We start from the raw sequence: 20,918 nt of genomic DNA, 5'->3' as shown, positions 1-20,918 counted from the left end.
TCCACTGGGATCTCTGCCTCTAACCCTATTACAGGGGCTGAGTCACTGGCTTACTGGTGCTCTTTCATGCCGTCCTGGAGGGGTGCGTCACTTGAGTGGGTTGAGTTACTGACGTGATCTTCCTGTCTGGGTTGGCGCCCCCTTGGTTTGTGCTGTGGTGGAGATCTTTGTGGGCTATACTCGGCCTTGTCTCAGGATTGTAAGTTGGTGGTTGAAGATATCCTCTAGTGGTGTGGGGGCTGTGCTTTGGCAAAGTGGGTGGGGTTATATCCTTCCTGTTTGGCCCTGTCCGGGGGTTTTTTCTGATGGGGCCACAGTGTCTCCTGACCCCTCTGTCTCAGCCTCCAGTATTTATGCTGCAGTAGTTTATGTGTCGGGGGGCTAGGGTCAGTTGGTTAACCTGGAGTACTTCTCCTATCTTATCCAGTGTCCTGTGTGAATTTAAGTATGCTCTCTAATTCTCTCGTTCTCTCTTTCTTTCTCTCTCTGGAGAACCTGAGCCTAGGACCATACGTCACGGCAAACGGGGCATGATGACTCCTTGCTGTCCCCAGTCCGCCTGGCCTGGCTATTCCAGTTCTCAGCTGTTCTGCCTGCGGTTATGGAACCCCTACCTGTCCCAGACCTGCTGTTTTCAACTCTTAATGATCGGCTATGAAAAGCCACCTGATATTTATTCCTGATTATTATTTGACCATGCTTGTCATTTATGAACATTTTGAAAATCTTGGCTCTCTCTAATCTCTCTTTCTTTCTCTCTCTCGGAGGACCTGAGCCTAGGCCATACGTCAGGACTACCAGGCATGATGACTCCTTGCTGTCCCAGTCCACCTGGCCTTGCTGCTATTCCAGTTTCAACTGTTCTGCCTGCGGTTATGGAACCGCCACCTGTCCCAGACCTGCTATTTTCAACTCTTAATGATCGGCTATGAAAAGCCAACTGAAAATTATTCATGATTATTATTTGACCATGCTTGTCACTTATGAATATTTTGAACATCTTGGCATAGTTCTGTTATAATCTCCACCGGCACAGCCAGAAGAGGACTGGCCACCCTCATAGCCTGGTTCCTCTCTAGGTTTTCTTCCTAGGTTTTGGCTTTCTAGGGAGTTTTTTCCTAGCCACCGTGCTTCTACACCTGCATTGCTTGCTGTTTGGGGTTTTAGGCTGGGTTTCTGTACAGCACTTCGAGATATTAGCTGATGTACGAAGGGCTATATAAAATAAACTTGATTTGATTTGGTGAGCGAGAGTGAGAAGGCGTGGAACATATGCAAGTCAATAGTAGTTCGAGCAACTAGCTCTCACAGTCTCACTTCAGAATTAGACATTCATGCACATTTTTAAGTTGTTGCAAACATACATTTTTTAAGTTGTTGCAAATATCAAATTTTGACGTGTTTAAGGTTACGTTTAGGCATTAACTCCGAAAACTTAAGGTTAGGCATTAACTCAGAATGGTTAAGGTAGGGTTAAGGTTTGCGATAGGTTTTAAAACAAAAATCTCAAAAACAACTTTCCAGCGCTGGATTCAAACTTAGGCTACAACCTTTGGAATCAGAGACAGATGCTTTCAGAAACCTACTTGGAGGTAACAGTGCTCACTGTTGCCCCTAGTGGCTGGTTTCAAAGTCATCTCCCGACATCCTCAGACATGGGTGGACGTGGAATACTGGGTGTGTTCGTAAATTCACTCTGGAGTGCCACAGAGCGCTCTGGGCATTAGTGAATTATGAGCGTTGTCAGATTGTTAGTTCCTAAATTCAGAGAGTTTCGTTCTAGGAGTGTTCAGCGCGCACACTGGACACTCTGGACGAGGTGTAGGGTAAATCCGAGTGTTCTGACCTCACAAGGGCAGTCAAGCACCCAAGCTAACTGGCTAACGTTGGGTAACTTGCTAGCTACTTCCAAACACAAATGAGAGAAAACCTCACTCTGACCATTTTACTCGCCCTAGAGCTGGTTAGGCTGTTTTCATGTTATCTAGAGTGCTGGTGACTGTAACTGTTCTGCTGGCAACCATTTTTTATTAATTTTTTTGCCAACGTTTACTGACGCTGGTCATATTTCAACAGGTGTTGAGCGTTCGTAAATTCATCAGTTATTCTGCGCTCTGGCACACTCAGACGAGAGTGCTCTGAAATCGGAGTAGATAAGTGGTATGATGGCGACGACGGAAATGGCAGCATCTTGACTAGCTCTTAATAAGCAACTCTGCAGTATTTGGTTTGTTTATGTACTATTTTTAACGTAATTAGCTCAGGAATTGTTTTGTGTCATTACATACAGCCGGGAAGAACTATTGGATATTAGAGCGGCGGTAACTCACCAGAACTTCCAGTATTACGACCAGGATTACGACTTCCCTAGAGCAGATCCTTTGTTTGCTCTCCCCAAAGCAATTAACTTATTTCAGAGGCTGACCCAAAACAACGCTGGCGGAGAAGAGGTACTCGAGGCGGTCTTCTGGTCCGACTTAGGAAGCGTGCACACCACCCATTGCTACCGGTTATTTTACTTGCTCATATCCAATCGCTGGAGAATAAAATTGATGAGCTCAAGGCGAGAGTTGCTTTTCAGAGAGACACCAGGGATTGTAACATACTCTGCTTCACAGAAACATGGCTCTCTCGAGATATACTGTCTGACTCTGTACAGCCAGTTGGGTTCTAAGTACATCGCACCGACAGGAACAAACATCTCTCCGGGCAGCAGAAATGTGGAGGTATATGTTTTATGTTTCATGACTAACGACTTATGGTGTAACTGTGATAACATACAGGAACTCAAGTCCTTCTGTTCACCCGACCCTAGAATATCTCACAATCAAATGCCGACCATACTACCTACTGAAACAGAAGACCGCCTCGAAGAAACAGAAGACAGTCTATATCCCCCCCAAGCGGATACCACGACGGCCCTCAAAGAACTTTACTGGACTTTATGCAAACTGGAAACCACATATCCTGAGGTTGCATTTATTGTAGCTGGGGATTTTAACAAAGAAAATTTGATGAAAAGGCTCCCAAAATTCTAGCAACATAGTGATTGATATACTCGCGATGCTAAAACCCTCGACCATTGCTATACTACCTTTCAGAATGCATAAGGCCCTCCCCCGCCCTCCATTTAGCAAATAGGACCACGATTCCATCTTGTTCCTCCCCTCCGATAGGCAGAATCTCAAACAGGAAGTACCCGTGGTGAGGACTATTCAACGCTGGTCTGACCATTCGGAATCCAGGTTGTTTTGATCACGCAAACTGGGATATGTTCAGAGTAGCTTCAGAAAATAATATCGACACATATACCGATACAGTGAATGAGTTTATCAGGAAGTGCATAGGAGATGTTGTATCCACTGTGACTATTAAAACATACCCCAACCAGAAACTGTGGATAGATGGGAGCATTCAAGCAAAACTGAAAGTGCAAACCACCGCATTTAACCAGGGCAAGAAGACTGGGAATATGGAAGAATACAAACAGTGTAGTTATTCCCTCCGCAAAGCAATCAAGCAGGCTAAACGTTGGTATAGGGACAAAGTTGAGTCCCAGTTCAACAGTTCAGACACGAGACGCATGTGGCAGGGTCTACAGACAATCACGGTTTATAAACGGAAAATCAGCCACATTGCGGACACCGACGTCTTGCTTCAGAACAGGCTGAACACCGCTCGCTTTGAGGATAATACAGTGCCACCGACGCGGCCCACGCTGCCCAACGCGCTGCCCAACGCATTACAGGGGGCAAACTTCCCGCCCTCCTTGACGCCTACAGCACCCGATGCCATAGGAAGGCCAAAAAGATCATTAAGGACATCAACCACCCGAGCCACTGCCTGTTCACCCCGCTATCATCCAGAAGGCGAGGTCAGTACAGGTGCATCAAAGCTGGGACCCGAGAGACTGAAAAACAGCTTCTATCTCAAGGCCATCAGACTGCTAAACAGCCATCACTGCCGATAGACAAAGATTTGGAATCACTGGCCACTTTTAGAAATGGATCACTAGCCACTGTAATAACGTTCCGTATCTAGCATTATTCATCTCATGTGTATAAACTGCACTCCACACTATTCTACGGTATCTTAGTCACTTTTAAATTGTGTTTACATATTGCATCCCCTATTTCATATGTATATACTGTATTGTATTCTATACTACACCACTGACTGTTAAACAGCCATCTCCAGCACATCAGAGGCTGCTGCCTATAGACATAGATTAGGAATCACTGGCCACTTCAAGGAAATTAAATACTAGTCACTTTAATAATGTCTCCGTATCTTGCATTACTCATCTCATATGTAAACTGTACTCTATACTATTCTATGGTGTCTTAGTCACTTTAATTGTATGTGTAAATATTGCATCACACATCTCATATGCATSTACTGTACACTATACCACTGTATCTTAGTCCAATGCAGCTCTGACATATGTATATATATATTCTTAATCCATTCCTTACTTAGATTTACGTGTATTTTGGGTATATGTTGTGAAACTGTTAGATATTACTGTACTGTCGGAGCTAGAAGCACAAGCATTTCGCTACACTCGCAATAACATCTGCTTAACACGTGTATGTGACCAATAAAATTTGATTTGAGATGGCCAGAGTGAATTTATGAACGCACCCACTGACTTGTATCACGGGTGACCTGGCTGAGTTTGAGACGCTCTCATACAGAAACTCACATTGCCTGATCGCTGCTTGTCAAACCAGTGTTGTGATGATTTGTCAGGTCTGTTGTAGTTTTAAATACACATCATCTATGTTTTTAATAACTGCTGTTAGTGAGCATGTTTTTTTAGCCAAACCAATCAACTACTGTATGTCACCATAGGGGAATTTTACCATGTGAGGCTTTCTGGAAACAGTATAGAGTGGGCGTATATAACTCTTCAATTTATCAGCAAATAGATTTATTAGCAAGTTCAAGTTCAATACCAGTGGGTATTGACATTATCTTTGTGATGGAACAACAACAGCCATACTGAAAAATATATGAGATACATCAATGCCTGTTGACAACACAGTTCAACGTTAAATGACCTTATATTCACTATACTCACTGTATAGTCCCTTTTATTTTGGTATGCCCGGCCCCACTTTTACCCTGGTCCCTTTTAGTTTGGTATGCCCTGCCCCACTTTTACCCTGGTTGTTACCAGGCTGCTCCAGATCTCTGCTGTTAGGTTGTTGTATTAAATTAAATGCAGTAAAAATGTAACCTGTTAAAACATGCCAGACAAATACCCACAACCCACAGAGAGATGGGTGGGGCAGTATAAGTTCTGATGAGTTTCACTTGATCTCTCACTTCCACTGTCACCATGGATCTTAGAGTGCCGGTGCTGCTTCTCTTTCTGTGTGCTCTGGCCATCAAGACCACTGAAGGTAAGGAAGAGAGTGTAATGCCTCACTGTAATAGAAAATGCAATATGATATTTACTATCATCAGAACATTATGCAGTTGCTTGAGAAACAGGTATTGAGAGTTGAGAAATCACAACTGTGGCATAGTAATCAATGACTTTTACTGGTTGGTCATGAACAGAAAAATTAAGTTATTACACACATATTCAATGCATCACTCCTTTGCATAGGACTCAATGAGTAGCTAGTTGCCATGAATGTTCACAACCTTTTGGGGCTTAGCAGAGAGTAGAGAGACAAGAGCTGAGTGCAGTGTGCAAATGAGACATGAGCTCTCAGTGCAGTGTGCAAATGAGACATGAGCTCTCAGTGCAGTGTGCAACAAAAGGCAAACTTTGGGGGGTCCCTAATTTAGCCATTCTCCTATTTGTTTAAAATGCAATGTTGTACTGCTACAATGGTAACTATGCAAATAAAAGCCTATTCCAAATTAAACTAACACACCTGCGTCTCTGTCATCGTTTAAACCAGTTGACAGTTGGTTCAGGTTCTTTCAAATCACATTAATCTCTCTACTCTGCCTGTCTGCCTCTCTCTGTCTTGATTGTGCCAATATCCAACACATATACGATAGGCTACTGCACATTACGCATGACAGAAAAACATAAAAGCCCAAAGATGTAGTTAGCTATATGCTATCTTGGGTAAATAAATGAAACTAGCTCCAGTAGGCTAATCTTTTTTAGTGTGAACTGTATCACTGTACTGTTTTGTATTATACTGTATTATATGGACTGGAATTATGCACAGGTTGCAGTCGTAAATGAGAATTTGTGGCCTACCTGGTTAAATAAAGGTGAAATAAAATGTTTAAAAAAAACATTGTTCCAACCATAATAAAGCAGCGAGAGAACATGGGATTCTGATGCAGCACGTGTCCTACAAAGTTACAAGTATAGGCTAGTGAATTTGATTTTCATTTTGAAATATAATAGGGCCTATTTGTATAATTAGTAGCCTGGCGCATATATACCTTTCATAATATGTCCCCTAATGTTATTAGCCTACCTCCTCTTTCTCTCTCTATTGTTGCTTCATTCCTTCCTAGCTTTCAACAGCTAAATGAAACACGTTCTGTTATCCTTATCTTCATCATTCTAACAAGCTTGAATATTATAGGACTAGAATTAGATGCAGAAGGCTTTCACTTCTCTTCACGAAGATTGAATAGTTATGGGTTTGAATAAATAACTGCTATAGCCTACCGCCATCGCGTGTTCGGTCTTCTTCCAAACTACCCGTGATTTCTATTGGCTGCTGTATTTAATATTCAGCAAGCAAGATCTTGCGTACCTCTTCGAATAGTCTATTATAAAAAATGCAACAGAAAATGTCCAGCAAGCTATTCTAGTCTAGCTTTTACTGCATGGGACTCCAAGAGCTAAGGAGCGTTTTTTAAGGTGTGTGTGTATTGCGCAAGAGACAGAGGCTATAAATTAGAGCTTATTATGCATAACCCATCATTAATTAGCTAAATGGAAGGCTAATGCTGCATTGAATGAATTACCTGAAAGAGGTAGGCTAGGACATCTACAGTACATATAGGGCTATATATCAATCTAGAACAGGATTATATATTTTGGATGCAATTTGAATGGAATTGATGGAGAGAASACTGCGAGAGAGTGCTCGCATYTGCAGTAATTTAAAACAACGATATTTGAGTGATAGGCTGTTTTAAAACATTGCAGCTGCAATAAAAAAATACAAATCTTTCCAATTAAAAAATAAATGGGACCACCGAAAAACAGATGGAGATGGGTAAATTAGAGGCGCATTCGGTCTTTATATTATAGACTATGCTGCAGAAATAGTAGGCCGACCTGTCACAAGAAAGAAAGTTACCATGATGAGATGATAGATCAACATACATTGTGAACTGCGCTTCAATCTGAGATGGGCTGTCTGTCCCCACCCTGTGAGTTGACGATTCATCATGCAGAGGCCGTAGAGAAGCCAAATTTAGACATTGCATATAATTTAAGAGTTCAATTTCACGCCATGCTCTTCATACAAATAATTTATTATAATTGACCGGTTTCTCACAATTATTTATCCCYGGAAAAGGGAGTGGTTTTGGGCGGTAAATCTCAGTAACCGGGTTCCAACCATTCAACCCTAGTGTGTGTGTGTGTGTATTCATGCATGCATGCACGTAAGAGACATTGAAAGAGAGAAAGAAAGAGAGATAAAAATTGGCAGTAACTATAATTGGCAGTTATGTCCCCTAACTGGTATTGTTCAAAGTTGTTTATTTAGTAGCACATGCAGGCTTATAATTAGTGGATTGTATCTGTTGTGACTTGCTGACTTTCAGTTGATATTCAGCAACAACTAGGCTGCCATTCTACTGTCATTCTAAAGTCACAGTTTAAAACAACACAGATCACCTGACTTTAAGGAACATGCATGAGTGTAATTCCCAGAAGTACTTCTTCAGCTACCTCCAGTGCTTGACATAGACTGAAATAGGTTGCCAGTACTGTTTATGTTTAGGTGCAGGAGCTCCACAATACTTTTGAGCTAATATTCTATAAAAGGAACAGGAGCTCAAGCAGTAGAAAATTTGAGGTGCCGGCACTCAGCTCCGGTGAGCTTCTGCCCAAGTCAAGCACTGGCTACCTCTCCAACTCTTTGTTCTCTGAAAGAACACTACCACCTGTACCACTACAACTGTTACTACTACTTTATTACTACTACTACTATTTTATTACCATGCCTACTGAAGCCACTATTACAACTTCCTCTACTGCAATTACCACTACCATCACTAAGGCCATTATACTGCAACTCTTACAACTGATGGTAAACATTGCAGGTGGCATTCCTAAGTGCTGCGTGAAGACATCTATGGACATTCCCACCAATCTGCTGAGGAAGGTAGAGAGAGCAGAGATGCAGTTGAGCAATGGTGTCTGTGAGATCAACGCACTGATGTGAGTTCAACACAATACTGTCTGGAGTACTATCGTTACAATCATTTAAACTGTCATACTGTACAGGAAGGTGTAGTTGTGACATACTAGTATGTCTGATATGATTTACGTTAAAGATTCAATTATGCTAAAGGCATTCTGCTTCAGACYGTGACCTGAGACAATGATGGTCTTATCCTCCATGTCCACAGACTGCATGTGAAGGGGAAGAAGCTCTGTGCCCACCCCAAGTTAAAGAGGAAGCTGAAGAGGCTCCAGAGGATAGGGCAGAAAAGGCAGAAGAAGCCTTAGTGCTCTGTGGAGGGAACTCGTTAATGTGCGGCAGCTTGACTCTAATGTATTTTTATACTTTTTCCTTGTTTATTATGAAGTGTTCTGGAGGGGTTTCTTAATTGCATTAGTATGTATGTGTGTTAGGCAGAAACCTGTGGGGCATGTGTGCTTAAAGCTACTTGTAATCCATCAACTGATCAATGTCATTCATGAAATTGTTTCCTATGTAATAAAAAGTACACATCAAATATTTTGTGTAATATACTCAAGGCTGGTCTGTGATATATGAAACATTCTTGTGTTGTTGATATTCTCATAAGCTGCGAGATATTAAAATGCTATCACTGTGGTCACCAACCCTCATTCCAAAGAGGTATACAGGCTTTTTCCCCCAGCCCTGCACAAACACAACTGATTCTGCTACTTGAGGTTATTGATGATTAGTTGAATAGGTGGTGTGTTAGTGCTGGAATGAGCTCATGTTGCACAACATTTCTATAGGCTATGAAATTGTGTGAGAAAACAGAATGGTGGCCTCTATTAAAAAGAGGAGGCTCCCATCAGCTTACTATAGGCTAGGCCTACTATATTTATTTCTCAGCCTTCCTAATATTAAGCACATTGCTTCTCTTTAAAACAAGAGTATAGCCTACCTGACTGGCATGAAAATGGACCATGGGAAAAGTGTCCTCCATTCGCTATTTAAGTGCATAAATMACATGTATTTTTCCCCCCGCTGCCCCTCTTTCGAGACAGGCGCATGATAATGGTCCAATTTAAATCAAAACAAATTTCACACATATATTATTTAATATATTATATTATCTTGTAAAGGCAAGATTAAATCAAGAATAGTGTGATGGGTGACAATATTACCCTATCTCTTGTGAATTATATATTATCTCTTGTGAATGATGCCCAGCTTAAGGCAAACAGTGCATGTTTTTTTTGCAACTTTTTCTAATCATAGCAGCACACCTCATGTAGCCTAGCCCATAGGCCTATATGCTTTGATAAGGTTTGTATCACAACTAAAGTGGCCAAATAACTTCTTAAAAGGAACCACATTAATCCACTTTACAATGGATGTAGGGCCTGCGCCCGAGTTTCAAGTGTGGGGAAGATCATTTTCACCATAGAAATGCACTTTTATAATTAAAACCATTACATGCATAATTGCATTTGTGGTCACTTTTGAAAATGGTGCTAATGGAACATTCGCGCTTATAGCCTACTGCCGTGTGTGCATTGCGGAGCTCATAATGTTAAGAAATAGCCTAATAGTTTATCAACATTTTAACTAAACGTTCTCATCTGTTGCGACAGGCTGATTGCATAAAACAGMTTTTTTATGCTAGTGGTTGTATTAAWTTGGGATCTATCGCATCCCACAACTGTCCCGGACTATGTTTGGAATATTTATTTCACGCACAGAATAGGTCAACTTTTGTACTTTGGGGGGGTAGTAGATTGACATATGCTAGTGCTTTTGCTGTTCGTTAGGCCTACTCATCTTGTTGGCTGACAAAAAGTATATGTGGACAGTTCTTCCAACATCTTCAATATACACCTTGGAATTGGACAAGGACGCACGCAGCTGCGTCCCCGATGTGTCTGTCTTCACTTGTAGCCTGTGAGAAAGAGAGAATGATGAAGTGTGTATAGCCTGCGCAAAAAAACAAAGCAGTGCTCATGCTTTTCATGCAACTTTTTTCAAATCATCATTAGAGTCGCATCATGCAGCCTTAGAATGTATTAAAATCAAAACATATAGCCCAAAATTTGTATCACAACTAAAGTTACAAAAATAACTCTAAATTAAGCATGTAGGAGTTCCTGTTTCTTTGTTAACCGCTCAACACATAATAGCCACATGTGCACACTCCCTCAAATCATTTGGAGAAAATATCCTTTCTATTTTATTCAGTTTTGTTCAATTGTATTCTTCATACTATAAAATAATATAAAATAATGCCGGAATTCTAAGCAAATATTGTCTGCTAAATGAACTAGTGTAGCCCACAGCCATGTGGAATAGCCAGATCAGGGCCTAACATAAGGACAAAGCAGAGAATGCTATTCTGTTCTTCTGAAATAGACTACATTTTTTTCATATCATGTTTCTTTCGACCTGTCTAAAATAAATAAAGGATTTATTGTGATGGTGTAGGCTATATTACACTTTTACAAATTATCCTAAGATCCCCATGCTCAATGCCAAGTATCGGCTAAAGTGGTGTAAAGCTCYCCGCCATTGGACTCTGGAGCAGTGGAAACGCATTCTCTGGAGTGATGAATCCCTATTCACCATCTGGCAGTCCGACGGACGAATCTGGGTTTAGCAGATGCCAGGAGAACGCTACCTGCCCAAATGCATATTGCCAACTGTAAAGTTTGGTGGAGGAGGAATAATAGTCTAGGACTGTTTTTCATGGTTTGGGCCCAGTGAAGGAAAATCTTAACGCTACATTATAGAATGACATTCTAGACAATTCTGTGCTTCCAACTTTGTGGCAACAGTTTATGGGAAGGCCCTTTCCTGTTTCAGGATGAAAATGCCCCTGTGCACAAAATGAGGTTCACACAGAAATGGTTTGTTGAGATCGGTGTGGAAGAACTTGCCTGCACAGAGACCTAACCTCAACCCCATCGAACARCTTTGGGATGAATTGMAATGCTGACTGCGAGCCATGCCTAATCACCCAATATCAATACCCGACCTCACTAATACTCTTGTGGGTGAATGGAAGCAAATCCCCACAGCAATGTTCCATTATCTTATGGAAAGCCTTCCCAGAAGAATGGAGACTTATAGCAGCAAAGGGGGGACCAACTCCATAATAATGCCCATGATTTTGGAATGAGATATTCGACGAGCAGGTGCCCACATACCTTTGTATCTATCTTAAAATTAATGAATTGCTTTGGATAAGAGCGTTTGCTTACTGACTAAAATGTACATGTTTCACACCAGTCTAGAAGGATAGGAGAGGAAGCCACTATATAGACTGTGTGATGCCTACTTGGTATTACATCCTGTCTTCCAAGGAGAGAGATGTGCTGAAGTCTGTGAGGCTGGAGAAGGAGGAAGCGGAGAAGGAGGAAGCGAAGAAAGAGAAAGAAGCAGAGAGGGAGAAAGCGGAGAAAGAGGAAGCGGAGAAAGAAGAAGCGGAGACAGAGAKAGAAGCGGAGAGGGAGGAAGCGAAGAAAGAGGAAGCGGAGAAAGAAGAAGCGGAGACAAAGGAAGCGGAGAGGGAGGAAGCGGAGACCGAGAAAGAAGCGGAAGGAGGAAGCGGAGACAGACAAAGAAGCGAAGAAAGAGAAAGAAGCGGAGAAAGAAGAAGCGAAGAAAGAGAAAGAAGCGGAGAAAGAAGAAGCGGAGACAGAGAAAGAAGCGGAGAAGGATTAAGTGGAGAGAGAGGAAACAGAGGGAGAGAAGAGCCACTGAGCAGAGTAAAACTGAGCTTCGGCTCAGCTCTCTTATCGCCTGCCTACAAACCTGTGTAGAATAAAATGGACTCAGTGAAACGTTTCTATATTTTGTCATAAAAGCAGCCAAGTACACATATGAGGAACTGTTCTAATTGTATTATCCAGTTACATTCACTAAGTTTCCATTTGGCTCCAAGAGCAGTGACTTCCAGCAGGGAGAATGTGACCTGTGTGGACTGAAGACAGACAAACAAACATATACACAGATACGCAGCTGAATAGACAGTTTGATCTAGCCTGGGACCAGATCACGTTTGATRAAAAAGAAAGGTGCAAGTTTGCACTGGCTGAATTTTTTTTCAAACAAATTCCACAATGGCGTCCTCTAATGGACTTACATTTTGGTAATTTAGCAGAGCGACCTACAGGAGCAATTCAAATGCCATGTCATTCTACAAACAAAAGATTAGGTCTATATTATAGCCTAGAAGTWGACCATAACTGGAAAATAATTGTGAACGATCATGCAGCAGCCCATATGATTCAGCAAAATGACATTACGTCTATTTGGTACTAGATGTATTTCTCCTCCCTTCTATGCAAAAAGTAAAAGTGAAGATAGGCCTATTGCTTATAATCTTCCAGAATTATGTAATTGTACACATTTCCTTCATAACACTTTTTCACTGCAACTATCCGGTGTATGTGACAATAAAACTAAAACAAATAAAATAAATAATCGCTGCCTGTTTGAACAATCCCCGCCCAGTCTAATAACACTTCCTCCACACGATCGTGACAAAGCCAAAGTGAAAGAAGCGGAGATCATTTCACATGTTGACGATTACAACTATTCTTGAAGTAATGTCGACCTCAGCTAACTTGCCAGAAGCCGAACATTCCGGACTGTTGAAGTTTCTCTCTGCTGCGTTTTACGCCGTCAGTTCATTCTTGATCATTGTTGTTAACAAAACYATTCTCACAAACTACAGGTAAGATCGTTTCGTCACTGCAGTACTTACTGTGCAGAGGTTACTCGCCAGAAATCCTTTGCAAGTGGTGCTTTCACGACAACTGGGAACTCGAAAACAATCGAGGGTAAATCATGACGTAAGTGATCTTTAGGTCGGAACTCTAGAAAGAGGCCCGAGTTCCCGACTTGGAATTKCGAGTTGGATGACCGTTCAAATCTTTTTTTTGCATTCGGACCTTTTTCCCCCCTAGTTCCCAGTGGTCTTGAACGCATGTAGTGGTAACTCGGATATTKCCGAGTTCCCATGGGTTTTTTAACGCGGCATGAGCATAGCAACTGGAGCAGTGGTTGGGTATACGCCGTATAACCACTTTTTTTGTGGCCATTGCCTATATTCCACGTCTTAATCCTCACCATGCGTATCAAAGTAGTGTAGTGGATAGTGGAGGTATACACCGTATCAATTAATAAGGCTGAAGGAACAGATCAGAATGTTTAGCTTAAATTGTTGATAAACTATTATTCCTTAACATTTTAAGTGTTCCAATGTGCACACAGCGGTAGGCCTTCGTGCAAATGTTCCAAAATGCAATTGGCTGGAAAACACCGTTCTAAAAGCGTACCGCTTTTCCAACAGAGTTGGAAATATCCATTAGAAATTTAGAAAGAGGGGTGAAATAAAGAAACAACAGCTATCATGGGTTGGTAATATCACTAAGATAATTCCTTTGCCTGCTAGACAATGAAAGAAATTAGAAAGCTAATAAAACAGTAGAGCACATGAGGAAGTCTATAAAATAATTGCCTCCACGTTTCTATTGTAGGATTTTTGGCTATAGGCTACTTTGAAGCAAGGTAAGACATGACTGTGAATACAGATATGCATCTYTTGGTCACAGATACCTTTAAAAAAGGTAGTGTAGTGGACCAGAAAACTAGAAAGTTTCTGGTTTGACCATTAGCCTCATGCAGCGAGACATTGACCAGGCTGTTGATTAAACATCTCCTTCACATAGAGTTGATCAGGCTGTTGATTAAACATCTCCTTCACATAGAGTTGATCAGGCTGTTGATTAAACATCTCCTTCACATAGAGTTGATCTGGCTGTTGATTAAACATCTCCTTCACATAGAGTTGATCTGGCTGTCGATTACATATCTCCTGCTGTTGATTACACATCTCTTTCACATGGAGTTGATCAGGCTGTTGATTGCACATCTCCTTCACATAGAGTTGATCAGGCTGTTGATTGCACATCTCCTTCACATAGAGTTGATCAGGCTGTTGAWTGTGGCCTGTGGAATGTTGTTCCACTCCTATTTAATAGCTGTGCGAAGTTGCTAGATATTGGCGGGAACTGGAACACACTGTCGTACACGTCGCTCCAGAGCATCCCAAAAGTTCTCAATGGGTGACCTGTCTGGTGAGTATGCAGGCCATGCGAGAACTGGGACATTTTCAGCTTCCAGGAATTGTGTACAGATCCTTGCGACATGAGGCAGTGCGTTATCATGCTGAAACATGAGGTGATGGCAGCGGATGAATGGCACAACAATGGGCCTCAGGATCTCATCACAGTATCTCTGTGTATTCAAATTGCCATCTATAAAATGTAATTGTGTCCGTTCTCTGTAGCTTATGCCTGCCCATACCATAACCRTATCGCCACCATCGGGCACTGTATTCACAACGTTGACATCAGCAAACCGCTCACCCARACTACGTTTACCATCTGCCCGGTACAGTTGAAACCAGGATTCATCCGTGAAGAGCACACTTCTCCAGCGTGCCAGTGGCCATCGAAGGTGAGCATTTATCCACTGAAGTTGGTTACGACGCCGAACTGCAGTCAATGCAATACCCTGGTGAGAACAACGAGCATACAGCTTCCCTGAGACGGTTTTTGATAGTTTGTGCAGAAATTCTTTGGTTGTGCAAACTCTGTTTCATCAGCTGTCTGGGTGGCTGGTCTCAGTCTCCAGCAGGATATGCAGGTCCTGGGCTGGTGTGGTTACACGTGGTCTGCGGTTGGAGGCCGGCTGGACGTACTGCCAAGTTCTCTAAAACGACGTTGGAGGCTGTTGTAGAACATTCAAGTCTCTGGCAACAGCTCTGGTGGACATTCCTGCAGTCAGCATGCCAATTACACACTCCCTCAAAATTTGAGACATCTGTGGCATTGTCCCATTTTAGTGTCCTTTTATTMTTCCCAGAACAAGGTGCACCTGTGTGATGATCATGCTGTTTAWTCAGCTTCTTGTTATGCCACACCTGTCAGGTGGATGGATTATCTTTGTAAWTGAGAAATGCTCACTAACAGGGATGTAAACAAATTTGTTGACAAAATTTYAGAGAAATCAGCTTTATGTGCGTATGGAAAATTTCCGGGATATTTTATTTCAGCTCATYAAACAGGYTGGGTATAATTTGTGTAACGTTCCAACAGGAATCTGTTCCAAAAACTTRGTAAAGTACAAGGTTGCCAACAAACAACGTACACAAAGTAGGTATCAACTCACCACGTAGCTTATTCTTAATGTTTGTCCATAGGCTACCAGAGTGAGGACAGACATTTTTCGGAATAAACGATGGGAGTGAAAAACTTAATGAAATAGCCCACTCCTTACCCTGTGTCTTATTATGCCACTATACAACTTTGTATGCGTTGTTTGTTGGCAACCTTGTTATTTTACAACGTTTTTGCAACAGATTCCTGTTGYAGYGTTACACAAATTATACCCACCCCATGAAACATGAGACCAACACTTTACATGTTGCGTTTTATATTTTTGTTCAGTATAGCTACAAAGTAGCCTATGCCTACCTGGCAGAARSATATGATTATTTGCACCAATCCAGTGGCCATTTGTTTAGCAAACTCTATCTCATGTGTGCTACAGAAACACCACTAACCAAACGAGCAGTGCTAGAATTAAAGGGTAACTACACTCAAATCTAAATTTCTTAGATTTTTCCTTGACCTCAAAAGTGGTCTGCTGATGTGATCTAAGCATTGTTGTGGACTTAGAACATCCAATTTTGTTGTTTTTCTATTAAAAAAGTGTGACAGATTGAAAATAACCTGAAAAGAATGGGGGAAATCAGAAACCTGTGAATTTCTGTCTCAGTTGAGTGTCCATTGATCTGTTTCAATAATATGCCTACATTTAGCCTACCAAGACCAATATGGAAGCAAAGATATCTGATCTTTTTAGGTTATTAAGAATGTATGTCACAATTTGTCATATCATTTTTTTCACATAGGGTGCCGTTCCTTCGCCGGGTTGGCCATTTGGGATATTTTAGCAAAATTAGAGTATACCTACTTCCCCAGGCAACACTGAACTTGAAGCTCCAACAGGCAGCCAGTTGTTATGGGGTTGTTACAGTTTATTAAAACGTCTTCTTGATTGACCAATAACATCTCTTTTCTCTCTCTTAGATTTCCCTCGTACATGTTTCTAGGAATTGGACAGGTAATATTCCTCAATTCAGGAATCTTGAGGTAGAAGTTGCACAACAGATATACCCTCAGATTACCTTCATATCATCATAACCAACAAACCAAATTGTTGATGGAAAAAATATCTGATTCAATGTCAGTAACGCAAAATTGCCATCTTCTCATAAATATCGAACCCTCTCTTGATTTCCCCCTTTTTCCAGATGGCCACTACAATCATCATTCTCTATGCTGCGAAAATTAACCAAACAGTTCACTTTCAAGACTTTGACAGAAGCATTTTCATCAAAGTAAGTGTTTTTATTAAGTGCAGTAAGTTTGTTATATTCTTGTTTCAATCCTATGRCTGTCCGTCACAGATGCATACAACAAAAGGTAAGATGTTCCAAGATGTATTTTTGCAGTTTGCCATCAATATAACATCTTGAATTCATTAATTAAATTAATTATTGCAATACAGATCTTCCCTCTACCTCTGCTGTATGTTGGAAACCACATAACAGGACTGGCGGGTACAAAGAAGTTAAGGTACAATGTAGTCTAAGAATGTATGTCACAATTTGTCATATCATTTTTTTCACATATGATTTCACACATGAGTGAAACTTAATGCATTAGTTTCAGATATCATCTCTATTACAGTATGCACAACTTAAACACCAACCTCTACTCATAGGGACTTAGACCAGTGTTGCCAAGCACTCTGACAAATGCATTTATAAAAAGCAGACAAATGTGATTGATCAATTTAATCCTTTACAGTTTACCCATGTTCACAGTCTTAAGGAAGTTCACCATATTGATGACAATGATCATGGAAGCAAGGATATTGAAGTTTGTGGCCATTTTTTCACATCTGTATATTTTATTGTCATCATAACTGCTAATTTCTTTTTTACAGTTCAGCTTTATAGTATTAACATGTGAATTTCAATATCCTCTCCAGAAAAAAAATCCCTAATCGTCTGATCTACAGTGTTTTGGCCATCGTTTTTGGAGCATTGGTGGCTGCAAGGTAAGTTGCAACTCAAATTTTCACCCTGTTAACAAATTCCTGTTGAATGAGCTACTCTTCTCTGCTTGATACTACTTCTGAAAAGATCAAAGGTACTTTGAAGGAAGTCTTCATTACCATTATGAATAAAATGTTCCCTTTATTTTCTCCCATAGCTCTGACTTGGCCTTTGATGCCGAGGGCTACACATTCATTCTGCTTAATGATGTCTTCACTGCTGCCAGTGGTGTGTACACCAAGAAGAAACTGGGAACTGAGGTAGGACACATTCTTGCCACATTGTAATAATAAGAGATAACACATTGATTTGAGCACGTAAACTTGTTTTATTTWATTTTTTCTAATAAAATCCCAGATTGGTCCTGGATACTTTTAAAAATACCAAGCACCTGATACTAGATTCTCTTTACAGGTAGATACTTCCAGTTTTCAGATGAAGATATTCTTAAACAGACACAGGAGACTGCATACATCTTTCTAAGGCAGGTTGGATGAATCCAGGCATCATGTATGTTTACATTCCAGCCATGTGAGGAAAGGTGAGGAGGTGAGGTATTGCTGACCTGAGCTCTACTGGTTGCATTGTGTTTGTGTAGGGTCTGAATTTGCATGATAATGACCTAATTATGGCCAGGTTAAGTGACGTTGATTCATTTGTTAGGACGCACACCGGTAAAGTAAACAGTGCAGTATGCCTAACATGGTGGATCATTTTACCTTTAKGCTCCAGCAACACTCTCCTCTTATAGTTGACAAGTTGAATAGCTAACTGTTTTGTGTAATACTGACTCACGTACAATTTCATTTTCTATTTTTTTTTAAAGGGTCTTGGAAAATATGGGATCTTATTTTACAATGCATTCATCATTTTCCTTCCAACTCTTTTGGCGAGTGCATTCACTGGGGATTTACACAAGGTAAACGCATTTCCCTTTTTCTCAGGATATACATTAATTTTAGGCACAGATCTATGATCAGCTAATCCCTGTCTGTCTGACCTTGCCTGTGTGTGTGGTTTTGTGTTGACAGGCCATTACATATGAACACTGGTTGAACACCCCCTTTGTTTCTTGCTTCCTTATGTCTTGCATCATGGGGTGAGTGTACACATTACTGGAAGAGAAACTGGCAGCATATCCCTTTCTCTATGGCTGTTAAGGGGCATTGTTCCACCTAAACTAGGCAGTTTAGTATGTTGATGTTCAACATTGTAAGAGCAATGAAGTGTAGACTGAATGAGGATATACTTCCTTACCAACCGGAGGCAGAGCAGAACACTGAGACACGCCCCACCTTAGCCTTGGCGTGGTCCCATTGGGCTCCATTGTTGCCGACACAACTTCCTCTAACAATTCTCAGGACATATCAAAACATTAAATAGACCCCCAGTAGAGGGTGGTGATGGCCTTATTAATAAGAAGATATTGTGCTTCTCTCTGTTTCAGGTTTGTGCTGATGTATTCAATAGTGCTGTGTAGCCACTACAACTCAGCACTCACCACCACAGTGGTGGGAGCAATTAAGGTAAGAAGAACAACTGGACCAGTAACATGTGGGTCAATATGTTTGTTCCTAACATTTGGGGTTATATTGACACAGCTGGTTTGGGGTCAGTGAGCACAAAAGGGGAAAAACGTGTTTTCAAATGCAACCCTGATGCGAATGCCTGTGGTGAATCGTATTCTGATCATTTCCTTCTCATGAGTCCACATACCCATGAATATCATGTCAAGTCAACTATATAGTGTATCAATTGTTTTCCTCAGAATGTTGCGGTGGCCTACATCGGTATGTTTTTAGGTGGAGATTACCTGTTTTCATGGACAAACTTCCTGGGCTTGAATATTTGGTAAGAATGGATGAATGTATTATATACACATTAGCACAAGAAACCTGTTGCTATGCCATTCTGTTTTAGGTTTTGCCAATATCCAACTCTATAGTTGTCTCTTCTCGTCAGTATATCAGGGGGACTTGTGTATTCCTACCTGACGTTCCACAGCAGCAGCAAACCATCCCAATGCAATGGAAGCAGAATCCAGAAAAACCAGGATCAGCTGAAGATTCCCAWTATGGAAGATTCCACAGACCGACTCCTTGTAAAATAAGTTATCTTTATTTAACCTTTTATTTTATCAGGGAGTCCCATTGGGACCAAGGCCTCTTTTTCAAGGGAGCTCTGTGTGAACACAATTTCTAAGTGAATACGCCTGCGATACAACTGGTCATGATGCCATAGTTTATTTMTCTGTACTGTCAGCACTCCCCTTTGTAACTGATCCATATTGGAGCAGACGTTCTTACWTTTTGTATGTTTTAATGTATCTTTATGAAAAATGATGATCATACTTTTGACAATGTTTATTATTTGTGTTGCAAGTTCAAATCTGTAATTTTAATTGTGTTGTCAAGACAAGTGTTGTTATACTATATATACAGTGGGGGGGGAAAGTATTTAGTCTTCCACCAATTGTGCAAGTTCTCCCACTTAAAGATGAGAGGCCTGTAATTTTCATCATAGGTACACTTCAACTATGACGGACAAAATGAGAAGAAAAAATCCAGAAAATCACATTGTAGGATTTTTAATGAATTTATTTGCAAATTATGGTGGAAAATAAGTATTTGGTCAATAACAAAAGTTTATCTCAATACTTTGTTATATACCCTTTGTTGGCAATGACAGAGGTCAAACGTTTTCTGTAAGTCTTCACAAGGTTTTCACACACTGTTGCTGGTATTTTGGCCCATTCCTCCATGCAGATCTCCTCTAGAGCAGTGATGTTTTGGGGCTGTTGCTGGGCAACACGGACTTTCAACTCCCTCCAAAGATTTTCTATGGGGTTGAGATCTGGAGACTGGCTAGGCCACTCCAGGACCTTGAAATGCTTCTTACGAAGCCACTCCTTCGTTGCCCGGGCGGTGTGTTTGGGATCATTGTCATGCTGAAAGACCCAGCCACGTTTCATCTTCAATGCCCTTGCCTGTCTCTTATACACATCTAGATGTGTATAAGAGAGGTCCCCCCGTGTGGTTCTGGGATTTTTGCTCACCGTTCTTGTGATCATTTTGACCCCACGGGGTGAGATCTTGCGTGGAGCCCCAAATCGAGGGAGATTATCAGTGGTCTTGTATGTCTTCCATTTGCTAATAATTGCTCCCTCAGTTGATTTCTTCAAACCAAGCTGCTTACCTATTGCAGATTCAGTCTTCCCAGCCTGGTGCACGTCTACAATTTTGTTTCTGGTGTCCTTTGACAGCTCTTTGGTCTTGGCCATAGTGGAGTTTGGAGTGTGACTGTTTGAGGTTGTGGACAGGTGTCTTTTATACTGATAACAAGTTCAAACAGGTGCCATTAATACAGGTAACGAGTGGAGG

The 20,918-nt window shown here is 41.1% G+C and overlaps 2 protein-coding genes across 4 annotated transcripts; both read left to right on the top strand.

Annotated features, from left to right (window-relative positions):
- Positions 1-5,324: 5,324 nt before the first annotated feature.
- Positions 5,325-8,763, top strand: ccl27a (chemokine (C-C motif) ligand 27a). Its single transcript, XM_023979048.2, has 3 exons — positions 5,325-5,408; positions 8,266-8,383; positions 8,575-8,763. Exons 1-3 carry the CDS (start codon positions 5,345-5,347, stop codon positions 8,672-8,674), a joined length of 282 nt encoding a protein of 93 aa, XP_023834816.1. The 5' UTR covers positions 5,325-5,344; the 3' UTR covers positions 8,675-8,763.
- A 2,990-nt stretch (positions 8,764-11,753) lies between these two features.
- Positions 11,754-19,984, top strand: slc35d2 (solute carrier family 35 member D2). Of its 3 annotated transcripts, none has more exons than XM_023979498.2 (13): positions 11,754-12,109; positions 12,164-13,080; positions 16,505-16,538; positions 16,729-16,815; positions 16,986-17,053; positions 17,288-17,359; positions 17,472-17,540; positions 17,696-17,798; positions 18,365-18,457; positions 18,570-18,637; positions 18,986-19,064; positions 19,307-19,389; positions 19,501-19,984. In XM_023979498.2, the coding sequence occupies exons 2-13, from the start codon at positions 12,923-12,925 to the stop codon at positions 19,646-19,648; spliced, it is 1,062 nt and encodes a 353-aa protein (XP_023835266.1). In that variant the 5' UTR covers positions 11,754-12,109; positions 12,164-12,922; the 3' UTR covers positions 19,649-19,984. The 3 variants fall into 3 exon arrangements, with proteins under 3 accessions (XP_023835266.1, XP_070293034.1, XP_070293035.1); XM_070436933.1 differs by adding an exon at positions 14,808-14,867 and having other exon boundaries at positions 11,755-13,080; XM_070436934.1 differs by adding an exon at positions 14,808-14,927 and having other exon boundaries at positions 11,755-13,080.
- Positions 19,985-20,918: the final 934 nt, after the last annotated feature.

This window comes from Salvelinus sp. IW2-2015, linkage group LG33, assembly GCF_002910315.2.
Source record: "Salvelinus sp. IW2-2015 linkage group LG33, ASM291031v2, whole genome shotgun sequence".
NCBI classification, from domain to species: domain Eukaryota; kingdom Metazoa; phylum Chordata; class Actinopteri; order Salmoniformes; family Salmonidae; genus Salvelinus; species Salvelinus sp. IW2-2015.
This window is presented reverse-complemented; position numbering and strand designations above follow the sequence as displayed.

Bases quoted from the DNA above. Each gene is read 5' to 3' on its own strand.
- ccl27a (XM_023979048.2), top strand. From the start codon at position 5,345: ATGGATCTTAGAGTGCCGGTGCTGCTTCTCTTTCTGTGTGCTCTGGCC. The intron at 5,409-8,265 runs GTAAGGAAGAGA...TAAACATTGCAG, and splicing joins GGCCATCAAGACCACTGAAG to GTGGCATTCCTAAGTGCTGC. The intron at 8,384-8,574 runs GTGAGTTCAACA...CCATGTCCACAG, and splicing joins TGTGAGATCAACGCACTGAT to ACTGCATGTGAAGGGGAAGA.